Source organism: Chiloscyllium plagiosum, unplaced genomic scaffold (genome assembly GCF_037043375.1).
Source record: "Chiloscyllium plagiosum isolate Xiang-an unplaced genomic scaffold, Cpla_swu_hap1 HiC_scaffold_23, whole genome shotgun sequence".
Taxonomy (NCBI): Eukaryota; Metazoa; Chordata; class Chondrichthyes; order Orectolobiformes; family Hemiscylliidae; genus Chiloscyllium; species Chiloscyllium plagiosum.
The window spans coordinates 46969221-46992221 of record NW_028270161.1 but is presented as its reverse complement, the minus strand read 5'-3'; the positions used below and the strand labels follow the sequence as shown (position 1 = coordinate 46992221).

The window sequence follows — 23001 nt, the reverse complement described above, 5'->3', positions numbered from 1 at the left end:
ATCTTTCTGCACCTCTGTTGGTTAGGTTTCTAGCTCAGACTGTGAGTTTAAGGATCCATAGATTTTGAGTTTTGATTTTCTCTACAAAACAATAGGAGGTGTAAATTCCACACATGTTTTTGTTTTGGTATGTTGTTTCAAGAGAATAATTTCCCTATTGTTATTCAATGAGGAACTTCCTAGAAAACTGAAATACCTCTGACACTGAGAGTCAACTGACCCTCAGCTGTCTTTCCACTCTTCTTTTGTCTGTTTGGAAGGGAAAGACAGATCGAGAAAAAGATCTACAGTGATCTCATTCCACATTGAAAGTGATGGATGGCGCATGTTTTTGCTGGTACAACATGCCAAATAAAAAATGATTTATACTTAGTATTCTCTGTTTAGCTTCACAGTAGGATAGCTCAGAACCCTAATTGTCTGAGAGAGCTAAATTATGTTCATTGTTCATACAATGGTTTGAAATATTAATATAGTTATGTAACGAGCTATATTTGTTATGCATTTATTAAAGTGCTGTGATATTGGCATACTGTGACATTGTTGTCTTATAATATTGCAACACTGGACATTAAGCGGGTGTTGTTGTGACATTCCCACATCTGAGATCATATTGTTGAGAAATTATGCTATTAGGGAGAGTTGTTTTTCAGACTGGAGGCCTGTGACCAGCGGAGTGCCACAAGGATCGGTGCTGGGCCCTCTACTTTTTGTCATTTATATAAATGATTTGGATGCGAGCATAAGTGGTATAGTTAGTAAGTTTGCAGATGACACCAAAATTGGAGATGTAGTGGACAGCGAAGAAAGTTACCTTAGATTTCAACAGGATCTTGATCAGGTGGGCCAATGGGCCGAGAAGTGGCAGATGGGGTTTAATTCAGATAAATGCGAGGTTCTGCATTTTGGGAAAGCAAATCTTAGCAGGACTTATACACTTAATGGTAAGGTCCTAGAGAGTGTTGGTGAACATGGAGGCCTTGGAGTGCAAGTTCATAGCTCCTTGAAAGTGGAGTCTCAGGTAGATAGGTTAGTGAAGAAGGCATTTGGTATGCTTTCCTTTATTGGTCAGAGTATTGAGTACAGGAGTTGGGAGGTCATGTTGCGCCTCTGCAGGACATTGGTTAGGCCACTGTTGGAATATTGCATGCAATTCTGGTCTCCTTCCTATCAGAAAGATGTTGTGAAACTTGAAAGGGTTCAGAAAAGATTTACAAGGATGTTGCTAGGGTTGGAGGATTTGAGCTATGGGCTGAACAGGCTGGGGCTGTTTTCCCTGGAGCATTGGAGGCTGAGGGGTGACCTTACAGAGGTTTACAATATTATGAGGGGCATGGATAGGATAAATAGGCAAAGTCTTTTCCCTGGAGTGGGGGAGTCCAGAACTAGGTTTAAGGTGAGAGGGGAAAGATATAAAAGAGACCTAAGGGGCAACTTTTTCACGCAGAAGGTGATACATGTATGGAATGAGCTGCCAGAAGAAGTGGTGGAGTCTGGTACAATTGCACCATTTGAGAGGCATTTGAATGGGTATATGAATAGGAAGAGTTTGGAGGAATATGGGACGGGTGCTGGCAGGTAGGACTAGATTGGGTTGGGATATCTGGTCAGCATGGATGGGTTGGACTGAAGGGTCTGTTTCCATGCTGTACATCTCAATGACTTTATGAATAGTGGGAAACTAATTGCAACATTTTAATTTTGGCATTGCGTTAATGGATAATGCGGTATTGTATTGGGGGTATTTTGTCAGAGTATTTGGGAATTGTGAAATGAAAGTTTGTCATGTTAGCACATGTAATATTGAGGTTTTGTAATACTATAATTTTGGGTTTTTCTGTAATCCTGACACGGTATTAATTAGTGGATACGGCATGGCATGAAATTGACTATCTATGAGCATATTATTAACATACAATGTAGCTGCTCATTGTAATTTGGGAATTAGAGCCTAGACACTTGAATCAAAGGAAATATGCATGCTGAAGATAGCTGAAATTGTGGATCTACACTCAATTATTGCATTGGATTCTTTTATGATAGCCAGCAGAGATGACCAAAACATTATGGATGCAGATTTCTCATTTTGCTGGAATGTTGGCATAAAGAATCATCTCAATCTATGAGATGTTCATTAGATTTTTGGGGTGTATTCTTAGAGAGCTTCCTTAAATTAATATCCTTTGTGATTTTAAGGAGAATGCAAAACTATTAGAGATATAAAATAAAAATGTGTAAAGTAATAACTAATAAAAAGTAATAAACTGTTATATTATCAGGTTATTCATGAATATTTAAAATCTATTGTTTGTGAGTAAATGAACCAGGTGTTGAGTAATAATGCATTGGTCTATCAGTTCACTAGCCACATTTGATTGATTTTTTTTTGTCATGTGTACTCAAGTACAAGGGTACAGGACAACAGTGAAAAGTGTATAATGTCACCAAACAAGGCACCATCTTAATTATAAGTACCTAGGTACAGAATCTTAAGAACAAGGTAGAAAGAGAGAATGAAGTTAAAAGTTAAACATTGCAGTAGCATAAGGAATAGCAAGAAATGCACTGGATGTGGGTCCAGCAATTTTGAGTGTGATTATTTCTAATGAATGGAAACCAGAGCCATAACATGATGGCAGTAGATGTATGTGGGTAAAGAAGCCGCATGAGATAAAACTTAATGTTGAATTAGATTGAAAGTTAGTGACAGACGGAGAGAATTGTGTGATATTAAAATGGACATAGTAACATGGGAACAACACCATCTTCAAGTTTCCCTGCAAGCCACTCATCATCCTGACTTGGAAATATATCACTGTTCCTTTACTGTTGCTGGGTCAAAATCCTGGAATCCCCTCCCTAAGGTCAACCCACAGCAGGTGAACTGCAGTAATTCACAAAGGCAGCTCACCACCACCTTCTCAAGGGCAGCTAGAGATGGGCAATAAATGCTGGCCAGCCAGTGATGCTCACATCCCACAAAATGAATAAAAAATATCAGTAAAACACATCACCAACTGGGAAGCTGGTGATGTGGAGGAAACTCTAAGTTTAAACAAAAGTGTAGACTGACATTCCATAGCTTTCTAAAAGGCATTAATAAAAAAGAGTCAGTTGCATCCTTTCATGGGCAGAGAAAAAGGCTAAGATTATTTAATATTTGGGAGCTAGCTGAACTTGACAGCCAAAACCAAGACACATTTTAAAAAAAGATTGAACACAACTCCAGCTAAAGATTACTCATTGGACCTACTGATATGAATTTCAAGGCTTGAGGTAGAAGTCAGGTGAGCCTATTGACAACTTCATGACAAGATTGAAAACTACAACCAGAAACTGTAAATGTAAAGACACATAAGCTTAGCTCTCTACACCCTGAAGTACAAAGATAATTCACTGGCAAGGAGAAGCTCACAAGATCATAGGCTGTAGTCAATCCCAAAACACATGAAACAGAAAGCAACTGAGCCAGGTGGAGTACCCGTCATGCACTCAGATCCTGTGTGGACTAGCTGGTGGGAATATTCGCTGACTTCTTTAACCTCTCGTTACTTCCATCTGAAGTCCTCACCTGCTTCACCATCATCCTTGTATCAAAGAAAACGCATGCAGCATACCTCAATGACTACCGCCTGCTGGCTCTGACCCCTATAATTATGAAGTGCTATGGGAGGTTAGTCATGGCTCATATCCTTGCAATAGGTCCACGGCAGGCACCATCTCCCTGGTCCTACACTGATCCATGGGGATCATCTGGATAACAAGGATTCCTATGTAAGGCCGCTACTCATTGACTACAGCTCCACTGTTAACACTATAATTCCAACCAAACTAATCTCCAAACTTTGAGACCTATGCCTCTGCTCCACCCTCTCCAACTGAATCCACAACTTCCTGACCCACAGATTGCGATCAGTGAGAATCGGCAACAACAAATCCTCAATAACTGTGCTCCACAAGGCTGTGTACTCAGCTCCTTACTGTACTCCCGAATTACCCATGACTGTATGGCCTAACTCTATCAACGAGCTTGCTGACAACCACCATTGTAGGCTGGGACTCAAACAATGACTAGACAGCATCCAGGAAAGAGATAAGGTGCCTGGTGGCATGGTGTCAAAATAACATTCTCTCAATGTCAGCAAAACAAAAGAGCTGGTCATTGACTTCAGGAAGTAAGGTGAAGAGCACACCCCTGTCTACGTCAGTGGTGCTGAGGTAGAGATGGTCGAGAGCATGAAGTTCTTAGGAATGATGATTCTTAGGAATCCGTCCTGGTCCACCCATGTTGATGCAACAATGGTCTAGAAAGCACAACAACACTTCTACTTCCTCAGGAGGCAAAAGAAATTTGGCATGGTCCATATCGAGTTTTATAGATCCACCATAGAATGCATTCTATCTGGATGCAAGATGGCTTGGTACGACAACTGCTCTGCCCAAGACCATAAGAAACTACAGAGAGTTCTGAACACAGCCTAGACCATTATCCAAACCAACCTTCCGTCTGTTGACTGCATCCATACTTCTCGCTGCCCCGGGAAGGCAGCCAACATCATCGAAGTCCCATCCTGGTTATAATATCTTCCAACCTCTTCAGTTGGGGCAGAAACAGGGAACTGAGATTTAACATTCAGTTACAACCCAAATCAAAGGGACACACAAAGGAAAGATTTACTTTTCCTTACAATTGATTCAGAGCCACCATTAGACTCTTAATTCTGGATTTTTATTGAATTCAAATTCCATTATCTGGCTTGGCAGTATTTGAACCTGGGTCCCCTTAGTATTGTCTGGGTTGCTGGATTAACAGTCCAGTGATGATACCATAGACTGTCATCTCCCTTTTATCAAACTTCATAGTTTGGCTGTGTTGTCTGATATATGTCGTTATGAAAGAACTCACCTCCTGGATCAATCCAAGCGGACTTCTCAGCATTTTTTTTGTCTCTGAATTTCCATCTCAGACAGGGTTATGACTTTTTCAGGATTCAGGTTGACTCCATTAAGTATATGCATCACTCTGAATAACTGAAATTTTGATACCTCCACAATGCATTTGTCTGCATTAGCTTTATCTGAGCTTTTCTGGTTCCCTCCATGGCTTTATATAGATGGTAGTCATTATCTTTTCCATCTACATCATAGATCTGGATCTCATTAGCCATACCAAGTGCCCTTTTGCATCCTCAACTGAGTCATCTAATTTCTGCTGGTACGTAGCCTGGTATATCTTAATGCCAAATGGTAGATGCAGTTCTTGTATTGCCCAGAGGGTGTGTTGATGTTGTCACAGTTAACAGTTGTTGTTAAATGTAAAGCTAAGGCTGTAATTTAAAATTCTCAGTATTTGATGAAATTTTCAAACCACCAGAAAACTGTAAAGGATCCCTTGAGGAATATTTGTGGGACACTTGGGTTCAGGAAAACCCTGTTTAAACAAAAACCACTTCTTGGTTAGCATTAAAGAAGTGTACTTATTCTGATCCCTATGAGTGAACATAAATTTTCAATATGCGAAGGCATAAAAGCAGCAACAAACAAGAACTTTTCAGTTCAGGTGAAATGTCTCAGTTGGAGTTGCAGTTCGAATCCTGAGCTGGCGATTTATTTATTATTGGATCATGTCGGTAGACCCTTAAGCAGCTTGAGGCAATTTGTGTAATAAAGATGTAGGTCAACTCTCATGGGTGATTATCTCTAGGCTGAACCAGAAATCTGTTCCTAGAATCCACTGGAAAATTACCTTGCTGTGTTGCATATCGCTTGCAGGTTTCAGCACCACATTTGTGAAAGGATTAAACTTAAATTAACCTCAAAATTTTAAACCCCCTCAAAATACCTTTTGAAAGTTTTGCCACCTAAAATAATTGTTATGTTTCAATTTGATTCTTTAAGTGACAGTGCTAGCCATTGTAGCTAACAGCCACAGTAAGCTTCATCAACTACAGTGATAGCTATTGAAGGACTTAAGATTCCATTCCATTAATACTAAAGAATATGGGAGGCAAATTAAGTGCCATCCTCCATCACGAAGGAAGTAGGAGACAAAATAACAGGACTAAAGGCTGTTAAGACCCCTGTCTAGAATCCTAAAATAAATAGCTACAGAGATAGTGGATGAATTGGTTATCAACTTTCAAAAATTCCGTCTTCTATTCAAAAAAGCAGGTAACTGTAAAGCAATTAACCTAACATTTGCTTGTTGAAAAAGTACTGGAGTCAGTTATTAAGGAAGTAATAGCAGAACATTTGGAAAATTGTCATCTAATCAAGCAGAGGCTTCATGAAAGGGAAGAGGTTTTTGAGCAAGACTTAACCAATGTTGACAGAGGGAAATCAATAGATGTGTTGTATTTAAACTTGCAGAAGGCATTCAACAAGGTACCTCACAAAAGGTTAAGTCACAAGAACCCATGGTATTGGAGGTAGTATTTCTTCATGGATAGAGAATTAGCTCATGGTCAGGAAACAGTGAGTGAGGTTAAGGTGTTACCTTTCAGGTAGGTAACCCTTGCCCAGCGGGTTATCAGATAAATCAGTGCGGGGCACTGTTAAGATATATATTAATGACTTAGAGGAAAGAAATGAATGTATTAAAGCCAAATTTGCAGATAACACTAAAATAGATGGGAAGACAGGTTGTGGAAGAAATTCAAACAGTTGTTAATAGGTTAAGTGAATGGGCAAGAAGTTGGCAAATGGAGTATATTGTGGGAAAATGGAAAGCTGTTTATTTTGGAAAGGAGAACAAATGATCAGAATATTACTTAAATGGAGAAAAATAGCAGAAAACTACAACATAAAAGGACATGGGGGAACTTGTGCACAAAACCTAGCAGATTGGTGCAGCAGGCAATCAGGAAGGTGAATGGAATGTTGGGCGTTCTTCACGTTGGTTGGCCTACAAGAGCAGGAAAGTCTTACTGTAACTGTACAAGGTGTTGCTGAGACCACATCTGGAGTACTGTGAGCAGCTTTGGTTCCCCTTATTTAAGGAAAGACAGAATAACATTTGAATTAGTTCAAAGGTAGTTCACCAGGATGATCCCTCGTAAAAAGGGTTTGTCTCATGAAGGAATATTAAAAAGATTGGGACGCTACTCACTGAAGTTTAGAAATTTAGAAGTTTAGGTCTGATTGAAATATAAAGACTTCTTAAGGGGCTTGATAGGATAAATGCTGAAGGATGTTTCCCCTCATGGGAGGGTCTAGGCACTGTCTCAGAATAAAAGGGCTCCAATGTAAGACTGCGATAAGGAAGAATTTCTTTATACAGAGGTTTGAGTCTTTGGAACAGAGAGCAATGGGGGCAGGGTCCTTGTGTATATTTAATGCTGAGGTAGACAGATTCTTGATCAGTTCAGGAATCAAGAGTTATGAGTGAGTGAATGAGTGGGGAACTGGATGTGAAGAATGTCAGATCAGCCATGATCCCATTGAATAGGAGAGTAAGCTTGAGGCTGCACTGCCTACTCCTGTTTCTATTTTTGTTTGGTCTTATTTAAGATAATTATATTAGAAATAGGAGCAGTAGTAGACCATATGGCCCTTCATTCTGCTCTGCCATTCACTAAGATCATAAGTTGTCTGATCTTGACTTTAACTTCACTTCCTGTTCCTTAGAACTCTTTCATTGTTCAGGAATCTGTCGATCTTAGCCTTGAAATATTACATGACTCCAATTTCATAGCCTCCTCTGGTAGAGAATTTGAAAGATCCAAATTCTCTAAGTGAAGAAATTGCTCTTCTCCAAATAGGTAGCACCTTATCAACACAATCCATCAATGGGATCGTCCAATTACACCTCATGAATTGGCCCCAGTCAGTCCTGCATGTCAAGTGTATGTAGTCAGTGATTACAAGTAGGTCAGCCAGAACACTATTGAGTCATCAGTCTGTGTTGGATCAGTCTTTCCTGCGATGTGACAAAGAGAGGGATTAGTTATGATGGATGTAGGTAAAATGGCAGTTAGTTTATGACAGGAGGAGGAGAGTTTCAACTTGAGTGAGTCAGAAGTGCTGAGAGCAGGAAGCATTAGTAGTTTGAGATGATGACAGGGAAGAGAGCCCTTGAGTAGACACGAGGAGAGTTTCAACTTGAGTGAGTCAGAAGTGCTGAGAGCAGGAAGCATTAGTAGTTTGAGATGATGACAGGGAAGAGAGCCCTTGAGTAGACACGATACATGCAGTGCTGTGGGCTGTAGTCCATTGGCCTTGAAGAATTGTGTGTGCAGTAGCAGAGTTAGAATGAGTGCTGGCACATGAATGTGAAGCACCAGAGAGAAGGTGGTGGTATGTAGCCTGGCAGAGTTAAGAAAGTCATTGACCTTGCAACAATGCTGGACATCCCTTTCCACATATTCACTTTCCACTGCGTTGGGCTGAGGTTTCAGTCTGTTCATTGGTTTATGTAGAAACAGATTTATAGGACATTATTGAGACAGAAGCATTGTAGAGACAGATTAATATAAAATATTTGGAGGATAACCTTAGGTAAAATGATTGGAACAAAAATCTGAGCATGAGGTCTGTTTTAATACTTTAAGTTGAGTTCTATTTGTCACCTGGCCTGCAGCAGTTCAAGGAAGTGATCACCACTACCTTAAGGGCACCTAGGGAGTGGACAGTAAATGCTGCTGCACCCATATTCTATAAATGAAAACAAAGGCCTTATTAAACCAGAAAGAAAAGTCCCTAACTATCCCCTGAATTGAACCTATCAGCATGTATCAATATCTCTGATGTTGATGCAGGGTTCAAGAACATCTCCAAAATTTACTGGCAGGATAGGTACCTGCAGAATGAATGGTTTCTCTGGATTGGCTGTCATGGTAGCAAGACTATAAAGCCTTGAATTACACCATTCACTCTTTCTGCTCATTCCACGACAAAGTTCAATTAATGGTTACACTGTGATGTCTATCATGGAACTTAAGAAGATAATTACATTAGAAATAAGGGCTGGGGATGCTTTTAAAGTCCACAAAAGTATATTCCTGGGTCATTTTTGAGGGCTTTGGACTATACTTCCTGTCTGTACTACCAGTTGGAGCCGACATTGACTGCTGGGTCTGTTAATATGCTGGTGAATTGTATTGGCAGCATCCAATGTTGGATTCCAAACAATGATGAGAGTATGGGAACTCTAATGTTTAGGACTCTGTCATTTCTCTATTTCAATGGTCATGTAAGAGGTGATTGTTTCTGCAAAATTCTACTGGAAGAACTTTGAAGAATATTGGTGGCAGCCATTTACAGCTCCATCATGCACTTATTATTTCTGACACAATAGAAGGAATCAGCAGTCGCTCCTCAAACAGTGAGACTTAGGCTCAGCTTCTTACAATCAGTGAATCACCAAATGTAAATATTCCCTACTTGGTGGCCCTTCTTGCCAAATCCATAGTTGTAGAACTTGTCCAAGTTTTCACGCAACTCATTTGTTTAAATCTTCATCTCCCCACCAAACCCCAGCCCCAGACATCTCAAATAAAATATCAGATGTTGTAGTGCACTTGACACCTTCCATGGAAGTCAATGACTTCCACAATCCCCACATCCACACTGGCTCTTTCTTTCCAGTCTTCTATTGTCTCCACCCTTATATTTGATTTATTATTGTCACATGTACTGAGATACAGTGAAAAGTATTGTTTTGCATGCTATCCAGACAAATCATAGCTTACATAATACATCAGGATAGTAGAACAGAATTCAGAATACAGTGTTACAGCTACAGAGAAGTGCAGAGAAAGATCCACTCTAATATATGTGAGGTCTGTTTGTAAGTCTCACAATGGGGAAGAAGCTGTTCTTGAATCTGTTGGTACATGTTTTCAATCTTTTGTATCATCTGCCAGTTGGTAGAGAGGAGAACCTGGATGGGAGGGGTATTTGATTATGTTGGTTGCTTTCCTGAAGCAGCAAGAAGTGTAGACAGAGTCAATAGAAGGAAGGTTGGTTTTCGTGATGGACTGGGTTACACTCACAATCCTCTGTAATTTCTTGTGGTCTTGGGTAAAGCAGTTGTCACACTAAGCTGCTTCTTTCACAATTGTAGGCCTCTGTGTATCCCACCATACATCTCCAATCCACACATTTTAGTCCCCCTGCTGCCCTCCCAAGCACTGATCCCTCATGACCCACCTTTTAGTGGGTGGACACCCGGACCTGCTTGTGGCCCACCCAGTTGCATAGCTTTGATTGATAACCCCGAACAATGAGTGACCAGGTCTTTGACAGATATCGGTACATCTTCCAATTGTCTTCCTGTGAATTTCTGGGCTGGTTGCCTTGGAATCATAGAGCTGACTATGATTCGTGCTCAGGGCTGCGATGGTATGGACCCCTGGCCATGATTGCTGAGCAGCTGAATGAATATGCCACACCCCAGGACTAGTATCAAACTCCACATGGACCCCTGCCTGAAGATGTCGCTCTTGTCCTGAAGATTACTCCCCTTAGACTTTGAGACACGGTCGTTTGGTTGGTGCAGTGTGTTTACTGTGTTGCCTGCTGGCACATGCTGTAGGTGTGAGATTGACATCGAACTGTGCTGTATATCAAAATATCCACACCCTTGATTAATGACTGCATGCAAGCATGATGAGCTGCCTGGCTTTGTGTCCGGACTAAACAACAAGGCAGAACTTAAGCACATTAAAGTGTAGCTGATGGGGCAAAGTGCTAAAGGCAATGAAAGGTAAGGCAAGGTAAGGTAAGGCAAATCAAGGCAGGGACCCTGTATTTTTCCATGACTAATCCACCTGGCCTGCAAATGCCAGGACACTATGGGCAATTTAGCATGGCCTATCCACCTAACCTGTGCATTTTTGGACTGTGGGAAGAAGCCAGAGCATCAGGAGGAAACCCACACAAACAGAGGGAGAACATGCCACATGGACACTCTCCTGAGGCTGGAACCATACCTGGGTCCATGGTGCTGTGAGGCAGCGCTGTCAACCAGTGAGCCACTGTGCCACCCCAGCATGTGGGGAACAATGCAAATTGACCCTTTGGAGTTGACAATCCCATCAGTAGGCTGTTCGAGGTTCACAGTTGAGTGATTATAGCTAACATGGTAATGGACTACCAGATGAATGTTTGGGAGCAGGGCTTAAAGCTCAGACAGTATTGAGCTCCAATTATTTGTGAGGTTGAAAAGTTGGATTTTACAGTGGTCTTTTGAGGTCATTGAGAGGTTTTCTGGAACTTTGGCTGTAAAATTTGCCTCTAGCAGCTGTAGTTTAAGTGCAATGGGTGCTATTAAAATACACATTTTATATGAAAAAGGGATTTAAATCTCAAAGCAGGTAAAGATTCGAAAATGGTGTCTGTGACATGTGCATATTTACAGTGCAGGGCTGCGAATATGAGAAAATGCAGACAGAAAAAAAAATACTCTTCATGCTCTGGGGATAGTGCTGACAATTGTAGGTAGTCCTGTGTGGCTGAAATGAATTTAAGCATTTGAACGTCTATTCTTTCTCAGGTGTTTGAAATCCAACAGGAGGATGGAATCACAGCGAAAATGAACTCAATCTGGCAAAAATTCACAAGACCTTTGCAACCCAAAGTTGAACAGTCGGCTCAGAAAAGCAAGCACCTGTCACATCCCTTCACCAGAGACAAGATGCATTTGTAAGCAGTGCACTCGCACAAAAAAAAATCATTCATTGGGAAAAGTGATAAGTTTGATAAAATTTATTATTACTCACTTTTAATGGTTCTGATAGATGGAACATTCGAGAAATGCAAGGAATGATCCTTGCAGTGACCAAATGAATGTGAACCTTCACACCAAAGTCTCCTGTTTTAACTGTGGTTTTTTTTTTTAAATAATTTTTGCTTCATTCTAGACTTTGACATTAATTGTCCTGGCTATTAAAGTTGTATTTGTACAAAACACTTTGGCTTTATAGGTCAAATGGCTTTGATATGAGGAAGATAGAATGGAATGTAATAAATTCTCACCCTGACTTGGAAATATTTCACTTTCCTTCAATGCCACTGGTTCAAAATCTTGGAACTCACTCCGTAGTGACATTGTGGATTTACTTACATTTCATCGACCGGGGTTGTTTAAGAAGGCAACTCGCCACAATCTTCTCAAAGGAAACTGGGGATGGACAATAAATGCTGGCCCAGCCAGCGATATCCACATCCCCTGAATAAATAATGTCATAAAACTTTGCAGCACATTCCCTTTATAGAGCTCTCCTTCTTGCATTATTCCCCCTCAACACGCCCTTTCAATTTTTTTTTCAAATATTTATGTGATTAAAAGTATAGTATTGCAGGAAACATTGCGAGGCAATTGATACGGATGAGATAAACTAAAAATCAAAACAATGAAGAGATGGAGAGTGGAGCATGATGTGAGGGCTGGTGAAGAGTGCTTTTGTCAGAGAGGTGTAAGTGTTAAATCAGAGGTTCCCGAAAGTTTCAAAAATCTGAAGGTTCAGCTTCCAAGGGGAGGGTAAAACAATGTAGAGGAGAGTGGGGGAATACACAAACCATTAACCATTTTTCTGCTCTTTTACAGGTACAATGTAACAAATAAGGAAACATTTTTCGACAATGCAACCCGGAGTCGAATAGTAAGTCAGACTACCAAACTGCAAGGAATATAGTGACTTTAAATTACATTGATCGTGACATTTCTATTATGATATTTGTCTGAGACAGCCACCTGGTATCCCTAAAAAACAGGAACAACATGTTAGTGAATGACATCACCTCCCGAAACTGATATACCATGCAATTGATTAACTGTCCCTGAGAAAGTGGTGCACATGTCAGTTTTTACCTTGTCCAAATAATGTTTGCTGAATGTGGTTTAAAGCAATTGCTGGGAAGATAGACAACAGCAACCCATTAGTTGAATTTAAAAGCCTTGGGAGAATGGTTTCTTGAGCTCCAATGAGAGTTAACATTAGAAATATTCTCCTTCCTCTTCTTCTGTTCCTGTTTTGTTGAAATGTACCTTGGCTGATTCTGTAAACGTAGCCATCAGAAATGGATTACTTTTTTGGGGGAATTTTTAAGAACATATTTATTATAATTGGTAAGTAAACCTTTTTGCAAAACTACATATTAATTATGAATTATTGAATCACATAAGCTCCCTGCTGTACTGAAACATTTCAAAACTATTATGTCTATTCTCGTTATCCGTAAATTTTGAGGTTCCTTGTCAAAATCAAATGCACTTTCAAAGCAAAATGTGGAACATAAGATTAAAGCTAGGAACTGTTGCAGTTACTATTTATTTAGATATGCTTCTTTGCATTCTGTGGCCTTAGTAAGAGTAAAAGATGTGTGAATATAATAACTCAATTGCTTGGGGTCCAAAAATTGCTTGAGGTCTATGGGTTGCAGTTTGGGTCGCACTTGCTGTCTCATGTTGGTGCGGTTCTAGTTGTGAGCTTGGACTTTTCATTCTTTTCAGGTTTATGAAATTTTAAAGCGGACATCTTGTGCAACAGCCAGATATAATATGGGTAAGGCAGTTATATTAGCCATTACAGCATCTCTTGGTCTGGTTGTTAAGCAATTCTATCTATGCTACTTAACTCTGTGATCTGCCTGTATTGTTCGCAAGACAAAGCTTTTCACTATGCCTCGGTACACGTGACAATAAATTCAATCCAGTTCAATTTTTAAAGTAGATACATATGTAAAACACTGCCACCTTTTCGGAATGGTGATTTCTCAAGTCAGGCATCGGTTATTTATATCATCCTGCAGCTACAGGAGGATTTTTTTTGGAAAACATTATTTTAAAAAATATTTCTGTTCATTTAAACCTTGTTCTCAGGGATAACCTTCCTAGAAGAGCTGGGCTGGAAGTTGTGAATTTGGATTCTGATGAAGGGTCTGAGTTAGAGTGGTTCAGACAATAAAATTTATGGGTGACAATGGCCCTGTCTCCTGACTGTATCTGAACTGGCAGGCAGTAAAAGTCACCCAGGAGACTTCTCCATCATAACTCTGCTTTCTTCCTGCTGTTTTTAGTTACTACTTGTCTAATAGTGGAATACATGGAAACTAAACCTGCCTGCACAGTCATCATTAAATATATTGATCGGACTTTAATTAAAGCATCAGGTCTCCTATTTCATTTTTAATAAATGGCCCGGATGAAAATGAGACCCAAAAGATACCTTTGTGTTTCAATTTTCCTGTGGGACCCAGAGGAACAGGATGGAAACTATTTCTTATGATGAGAGAGTTAAGAAACAAGGGGGCGCCAAATTAGAGTAAACCCATCCAGGGATGTGGTCAGGAAGCAGTCCTTCACATAACGAGTAATGAAAACCTGGAACTCTCTCCCCCAGAGAGTTGCAGTTGTGATGTGTTGGTTGTTTGTGACATGGCCTTCAGGGTTTCAGATATCAGACAAGTCGATGGTGTTAATGTATAAACCATCAATAATCTAAATCAATGGCAGAATATGTTTGGGATCTGTATGCCCACTCCTCTTTCAATGTTGCTTACTATTGGTTTGTGTCATGGATAAAAGGGACTTGCACAGAAAGCTTACTCAATGCAAGTTAAAGCTTGGTCCTTAACAATATATGATATCTCTGGTTCTTGGTACTCACACTATTGTGATACCTTACAATTTCATATACTCTGAAGGTCCAACTGAAATATTTGTCTTTCCTGTCACCACCATCTGTAAGGCAGAGAATGAAGGGTTAGCAGAGAGCAGTTCATGGCTGTTATAAATGAAAAAGGTCTGTTCTTGAAATTACAATGTATAGATATTGCTATATGACCAGTTAGGAAACTCTCATGACACATTTCGGTTAACTATTTTCACAGGGGCAATGGTTATTTGCAATAGAATTCAACACCTTCAGTTTATTTGCAGTGTGTATTATCAAATCCCCTGTGACCAAGTTTGCCCTTATACTGCAGCTGTGGAATGTCAGACACAGCCAGGAAACTGGAGACATACAGCTTTAGTCCAGTTATAATCATGTTAGCCACAAATCATGTCTGTATTTTTGGGCCTGTATATATTGATCAGCTCCCTGGTCCCATTTCCAGATGCCATTGATGGGAAGAATACTAGTTTTCATTTCTGCCCATCATTGAAAATTTTTTTAATACTTTATAAAGTTTCAATGAGGTCCTGTAGGTATCTTTCAAAAGTAGTCGAGAGTGTGGTGCTGGAAAAGCACAGCAGGTCAGGCAGGATCCGAGGAGCAGGAGAATTAACATTTCAGGCAAAAACCCTTCATCAGGAATGAGGCTGGCTCCTGATAGAGGGCTTTTGCCCAAAAAGTTGATTCTCCTGCTCCTTGGATAGCTGCCTGACCTGCTGTGCTTTTCCAGAACCACACTCTCGACTCTGATCTCCAGCATCTGCAGTCCTCCCTTTCTCCGTCTTTTAAAAGTAGCTTCAGCCACATTCACTGCAAGCAGCGCAGTCTTTCACTTTGACCTATGGTTTTAGGCTGAGTTATTGGTGAGTCCTGACTCATTTACGGTTGGAGGCAGTGATGCCAATGAAGTCTTGATTCAACACAATTGTTGTAAGCTGGGACCTGTGAAATTATGTTTAGAAGATGAGAGATTGCTCAATTTTTAATTGATATAGGCTTGAACATAGTTGCAAATTTATTGATTTTTCACTGTAAATTTATTTTCAGGTATAACTACGTTAATAGCAAATGGAGTTTATGATTCAGCTTTCCCTCTTCATGATGTAAGTATGCATTATATTTTCTAAGATTTCTTGTAGTGCAGAGGATAGCATTCTTGCCTTGGAGCAAGACATTCTGAATTTGAGGCTCACCACAGGACCTAACGAATGAGGAAAATACATTCAAAATGTGGCTAAAAGGATTGAGTGTCAACTTGTAAATCCTTCCACCACACACCATTATCAGGTTGTCACCATGGTAGAGATTCCAGGTTGACCATGTAATGAAGAGTAAGTTGGAGCCTGTACCGTATCGCCAGGCTACAACATTTCTGTTTCCACAGCAACTCTGGTCTCTGTTGTTGTGATTCTGTTCGCCGAGCTGGGAATTTGTGTTGCAGACATTTCGTCCCCTGTCTAGGTCTCCTCTGGTCTCCTCCAGTGAACTATGACACACTCCTGCCATGCTAATTTCTAAAGATGGCTATGTAGAAAACGATATGTAGTTGGTGTCGGTTTCTCAAATGAGTGATACAACATCTTTCTGGACAAGTGGTAAGTGAAAACAAGACAGGATGTGAGTTAAGGAGAGGCAAATAGTTCTGACATTTGGGGAGAAAGCAAAACTGGTGATATGGAGTAATAGCCATTCTTCATTTTTATTCCAATCAGGAATTGAAGTCAAGCATTTGAAGAGAATGGAAGTAAAAATTTGGGCAGCTGATCTGATACTCCCCACATCATACTTTCAGCTAAAGTCAGAATAACCCTCAGTGAGTCCATATTAAGGTCATACAGAGAAACCTGGTGATGAAGTATTGTATGGTTTTTGGAGAGCTGAAAAACTAAGCAAATCAAATTGCTTTGATATGGGATGGAAAAATTAACAAGCAAAAATTGTTTGCCAGAGCTAGAATAGCTATTAGTCAAATTAACTCATGTTATGTAACATATTTAATGGCGTAAGCTCTGTCAGGGCAAAGGAGAGTCTTGCCCACTGATTGGAAGACAAGTTGGGGAACCCCCATAAGGTGCGTAGAAAATTCTTGATGGAAAAATGGTCACAGTTGAACTTTTACCAGTTGAAGTTCCTGATTAAGAGGTACCACCCACTTAAAAGCTCTGACCAATCAGGAGTCAGCAGCTACTCAGTGGGAGAGGTGGCTGCTAGTGGCAGTGCACCCACTAAAGATCTAGGATCATCATGGGATCTCAGACCAAGGGTGAGCGAGGGCAAGGTGGAGATCACAGGATGGGGAACATGGGAGATGGGGCAGGGTTAGGATGTGAAGGGTTCAGCACCCCCCTCCTTCTTGATGATATGACCCTTGATTGGGCACAGAATGCAGGCAGCATAGTGCCTCACAGCAACAGGGACCTGGGTTTGATTCCAGCCTCGGGTGACTGTCATGGAGTTTGCATGTTGCCCATGTGTCTGCATGAGTTTTCTCCCACAATCCATATATGTGAGACAAAGTCATGTGACCCCTGCTTAATCTCTTAGCCACTACTAAAATGGAGTGGACCCAGAGATAATAGGAAGTAATTTGATCATTAATGAACCTAATTAACATCCCACCTACATTGGCCAGAAAACATGTATCAGCCACTTCTTCTCTCTGACGAAATCAGGGGAGGTCTCTCTTCTGCTCGGACCCAGAAGTTGGGCCTCTCTGTGACTAAGTGGCGCTGTGCCATGTTTTTCCATCCCAATTGGTTCCTTTAAATTCAGCCAGTGTTTGAATGTTTATCTCACGACAGAATCTGAAATGTGCTATTATGAGGGAAAGTTGAGGTGAATGCCAGTGATTGATTTAGAGGAAAGTGAGAAAAACACATGAGGTGGAAATGAATAGAGGGTTATGTTGGGAAAAGAATTGCTTGAGATTTTGGCATTTCTGGCTAGAATTGTGTTTATTGCCCATCAGCCATTTCAGCATCAACCACATTCCTTTAAGGTCAGGAGTCTCATGTAGGCTAGCAGAATTCCTTCCCTAGAGGGCATTAGTGAACCAGATGGGTTTTTATAACAATTGACAGTGTTTACGTGGTCACCAGTAGGCTACCTTGTTATTCCCAATCTATTTTGCTGAATTCAAACTTCGCTATTTGTCTTGGTGGGATTTGAACCCATGTCCCCATTTTATTATTAGTACAATGGAATTTCCACAATGGCATGCCTTCCTTCACATTGATGGATTTAGATCAAGAATAGTGGGTGTAGCTTGTATGGAGCAGTTGGGCTGAATATTCTGCTTACTGGACATTCCATTTAATTTCATATAAAATTTGATTTTTGAAGGGTGATTATGAAGACACTGATCCAGAAGAGAATGAACGCAAGGTAGGGTTGTCATTAAATCTGTTTTAGCTCTCATAACATCTCTCACATTCCTTTTCAAAGGTGCAAGTGCAAACGTATCAACAAACGTTTAGTGATTTTAGGCAGCTCTTCACTTTATGGTTCTGAGCTAATATGACAAACATTGGAGAAAGACACCAACCAAAAAGAGAAATCAGAGATGCCCGACTTGTACTAATGTTTGGCATTTCTTGTTTTCTGGAGCTCTGAAAAATAGTTTAAGTAAACTTTCTTTCCATGTGGAAAATTGACCAGATTCACTTGTTATGGTGAATGATAATTACATAACAAGTATCATATTGGACTCAAGATATTAACTCTCTTTCTCTTTCCATAATATACCGTCAGACCTGCTGAGTTTCTCCAATAATTTCTGCTTTTATTTCAGGTGAAGAATTTTGGAATGGAAAGCAGTTCAAGAAATTTAAATTACAATCATTTCTGCATTATTTCTTCCCTGAACACTGAATATGTAATGTTTTTAATTTAAGAGCTGTCATGTAAATTGTATGCCGTTTTTCTTATGAGTTCAATGCTCACTCATTGAAAGTAGAATTGCAGGTAGATATGATATTGAAGAAGGTATTTCATTTGCTTGCTTTTATTGGTCAATACATTGAGTAGGAGTTGGGAGGTCATGGTATGGCTGTATAGGACATTGGTTAGGCCACTTTTGGAATACTGCATTCAATTCTAGTCTTCCTGCTATAGGAAGAATGTTGTGAAACTTGAAAGGGTTCAGAAAGGATCAAGAAGGATTTATGAAGGGTTTATGAAGGTATAGGTGTGTAGTGTACCTTTAAGAGAGAGAGGAAGCTAGCAAGAACTGACTGAAAGCAGACAGTGTGCTGAACAATTTAAAAATGTAACACTTGGTTGAAACAAATAGCTGGAGTTGAGCTGCCATGGAAAAAAAAACAAATTCAAATTCGTCAATTAGTTTAAATTATGCCCCAGAGTCCAAAATCCAATCGAATTTGAATTTAATGTTTTGATGACATCAAACCAATGAAATGATCCAATGTTTGGGGTATAAAAGAGGATATTTTGAACAGTTAAGGGGAGAACTGCCAAGAAAACCAATGAGTATAGACTGCTAGCCAAATAGCTCTCTGAAAGGTACCTGTATCTAAGAAAATTATGCAGCAGAAGACCAAAGCTGACCTTGAGGAAAATCTACAAAGGAGAATCGACAAAGCTGAATGGTTTTGAAATGTGATTTTTATTTGTAACTCTTAATCGGGATTTTTTATTGTAGAGTGGGAGGTGAAAGCTAGGTTTAAGAGAAAGGAGTTGTAAATAGTTGTTTAATGTTCTCTTTTGAACTTGAAGAATAAAATTGTTAATTTTACTTTAAATAGTGACCACTTAGATAGTTCTTTGCTTCTCAACATCTATCAGATTACAGTGTAAGGTTAGCTTCTCTGTGTTGAGACTGTGGTACTGGAAAAGCACAACAGGTCAGGCAGCATCCGAGGAGCAAGAAAATTGATGTTTCGGGCAAAAGAAGGGCTTTTGCCGAGTTTCTCTGTGTGTCAGGTTTAAATTAACAAAGGGGTTTACCCCATGTCGTAACAGAAGGTTTGAGCTATAGGGAGAGGCTGGGGCTATTTTCCCTGGAGCGTCAGAAGCTGAGGGATGATCTTATAGAAGTTAATAAAATCATGAGGGACATAGATAGGGTGAGTAGCAAAGGTTTCTTTCCTCAGGGTAGTGGAGTGCAGAACTAAAGGACTTGGGTCTAAGGTAAAAGAGGAAAGATTTAAAAGGGATCTAAGGGGCAAACCTTTTCATGCAAAGGGTGGCTCATGTATGGAATGAGCTGCCAGAGGAAGTGGTGGAGATTGATAAAAATAAAATATTTTAAAAGGAACCTTGATGGGTATATGAATAGGAAGGGTTTAGCGGGATAGAGGCCAAATGTTGGCAAATGGGACTAGATTTATTTAGGATATTTGGTCAGCAAGGGCGCGTTGGACCAAAGGGTCTGCTTCCATGTTGTATAGCTCTGTGATTCTATGATCTATCTGCAAATTCACACCAAATACAGTTTTCATTGTGGATCTTTGCTTTGTCACACTATCTAATGTTATAAAGCTAACTGTTCTGAAGAAATTATTGTTTGTGTTGCATTAAGTTTCACCGAGTCTGGAGATTTCACACAGACCTTGGGGAGAGATAGTTAAGCTTTTCATGAGTACGTGAAGGAAACAAATGTATGCAGTACAGCTCCCAAGAGCCCTTCATAATTATGCCTATCTCATTAATGTAAGTTGAACCTGTATTGTCATACAATAAACAAACTTATTACTGAAGCCAAGTGCTTTCTACTTAGACTCATCAGTGGTCTATCCTCTACTGTTGATAATTGGACAGGCCCTGGACTGAGCATAGAGAGAGGATTGGTGATAGCTAACTTCCCAAACCAGAAAGCCACATGCAGACGACAATGGTATCTGAAAATAAGACATCTAACAGCTAAAAGAGCTGTAAAGTAAAAGAGAAAAAAAAACTAGCACAGAATATAAAGACAGATAGCAAAAGATTCTATAAATATATAAAATGGGACAGAGTGGCTAAAGGTTGGTCCTTTAGAGGAGAAGAAGGGGCATTTAGTCATGGAATATGATGAAATGGCTGAGGCATTGCTTAGGTATTTTGTGTTGGTCTTTACAGTGGACAGCACTAATAACATGCCAGTAATTGACAAAGAGATGAAGATAGGTGAGGACCTGAAAACAATCTTTATTATTAGATTAGATTACTTACAGTGTGGAAACAGGCCCTTCGGCCCAACAAGTCCACACCGACCCGAAGAAGCGCAACCCACCCAGACCCATTCCCCTACATTTACCTCTTCACCTAACACTTTGGCCAATTCACCTAACCTGCACATTTTTGGATTGTGGGAGGAAACCCACGCAGACACTGGGAGAATGTGCAAACTCCACACAGAGAGTCATCAGAGGCGGGAATTGAACCCGGGTCTCTGGCGCTGTGAGGCAGCAGTGCTAACCACTGTGCCGCCCATCTTATGGAAGAGGTAGCATTGGACAAGATAATGGAACTAAGAATAGACAAGTCTCCTGGCCCTGATGGAATGCATTCCAGGGTTCTAAAAGAGATGGTGGGAGAAATAGTAAGTTCATTTGCGATAATTTTCCAAAATTCCCTGGTTTCTGGGACAGTTCCAGCAGATTGGAAAACAGCAAATGTGACGCCACTGTTAAAAAAGGGCAGTAGAAAAAAGATGGGGAATTATAGACTGGTTAGCTTAACTTCTGTCGTGGGGAAGATGCTTGAGTCTGTTATCATGGAAGAAAAAGCAAGGTATCCAGATATAAATTGTCCCGTTGTGCAGATGCAGCATGGGTTCATGAAGGGCAAATCATGCTTAACTACTTCTTGGAATTCTATGAAGACATTATGAGCACGGTGGACAATGGGGACGCAGTACATTTCCAAAAGGCCTTTGACAAGATGCTGCACAAGAGGCTGCTGCATAAGATAAAGATGCATGGTGTTACGTATAAAGTATTAGCATGGATAGAGGATTGGCTGACTAACAGGAAGCAAAGATAAATAAGTACTATTTTGGCTGACAATCAGTAACTAGTGGTGTGCCTCAGGGATCAGTGTTGGGACTGCAATTATTCACAATTTACATAGATGATTTGGAATTGGGGATCACGTGTAGTGTGTCAAAATTTGCAGATGACACTAAGATGAGGGGCAGAGCAAAGTGTGCAGAGGACTGTGAAACTTTGCAGAGGAACATAAATAGTTCAAGTGAGTGGGCATAGGTCTGGCAGATGGAATAAATGTGAAATCATCCATTTTGGTAGGAGTAACAGTAAAAAGGATTATTACTTGAATGATAAAAATTTGCAGCATGTTGCTATGCAGAGGGACTTGGGTGTCCTTGTGCATGAATCAGAGAAGGTTGGTCTCACAGGTACAAAAAGTAATTAGGAAGGCAAATGGAATTTTGTCCTTCATTGCTAAAGACATTGACTTTAAAAGCAGAGAGGCTATGCTGCAGCTGTATAGGGTAGTGAGGCCACACCTGGAGTACTGTGTACAGTTTTGGTCTCCGTACTTGAGAAAGGAAGTACTGGCACTGGAGGGGGTGCAGAGGAGGTTCACTCGGTTGATTCCGGAGTTGATGGGGTTGGCTTATGAAGAGAGACTGAGTAAACTGCGATTATATTCATTGGAATTTAGAAGATTGTGGGGGGGGGGGGGGGCGGGGATCTTATAGAAACATATAAAGTTATGAAGGGAGTAGACAAGATAGAAATAGAGAGAATATTTCCACTGGCAGGTGAAACTAGGACAAGAGGGAATACATCAAAATTAGGGAGAGCAGAGTTAGGACTGAATTGAGAAGGAACTTCTTCACCCAGAGGGTTGTAAATCTATGGAATTCCTGCCCAGTGAAGTAGTTAACACTACTTCTGTAAATGTTTTTATAGCTAAGATAGATAGTCTTTTGAACAATAAAGGGTTATGCTGAGAGGGTAGGTAAGTGGATCTGAGTCCATGAAAAGATCAGCCATGATCTTATTGAATGGTGGAGCAGGCTCCAAGGGCCAGATGGCCTACTCCTGCTCCAAGTGCTTATGTTCTTATGTAAAACGAGGTACCTGGAATGAGGAAAGTGAGCCTTAAGTAGATGACAGCAAACATAAACAACCATACATACAGAAGGAAACATAGAAAGAATATGAGAGGCATATTCAGTAGGGAATTCAGAAGAAACCAATTTACCTAAAAAGTGATCAGGAATGTGGAACTCGCTACCACAGGGAATAGTTGAAGCACAAAGTCCAGATGCATTTATGGGGTAGTTGGAGAAATATGAGGGAGAAGACATTTATAAGTTTTGTGATAGACTTAAATGAGGAAAATGGTTGGAGGCTGCAGGGTTGTAGAGACTATGTAATACTATGCAAAAAGAAGAAAGACAATCCAGGTTAAA

The 23001-nt window shown here is 40.3% G+C and overlaps 1 protein-coding gene across 6 annotated transcripts in view; it reads left to right on the top strand.

Annotated features, from left to right (window-relative positions):
• Positions 1–23001, top strand: part of LOC122561635 (anoctamin-1-like) — a 206812-nt gene that overhangs the window by 24158 nt on the left and 159653 nt on the right. For 5 of the 6 annotated variants that reach the window (XM_087999625.1, XM_087999624.1, XM_043713573.2 and 2 more), the window contains 5 exons: positions 11495–11643; positions 12548–12602; positions 13454–13505; positions 15666–15721; positions 17961–18002. In XM_087999625.1, coding sequence (XP_087855751.1) covers positions 11495–11643; positions 12548–12602; positions 13454–13505; positions 15666–15721; positions 17961–18002 — 354 coding nt within the window. The remainder of the gene's footprint in view (positions 1–11494; positions 11644–12547; positions 12603–13453; positions 13506–15665; positions 15722–17960; positions 18003–23001) is intronic. The other variant, XM_087999622.1, reaches the window with a different exon arrangement.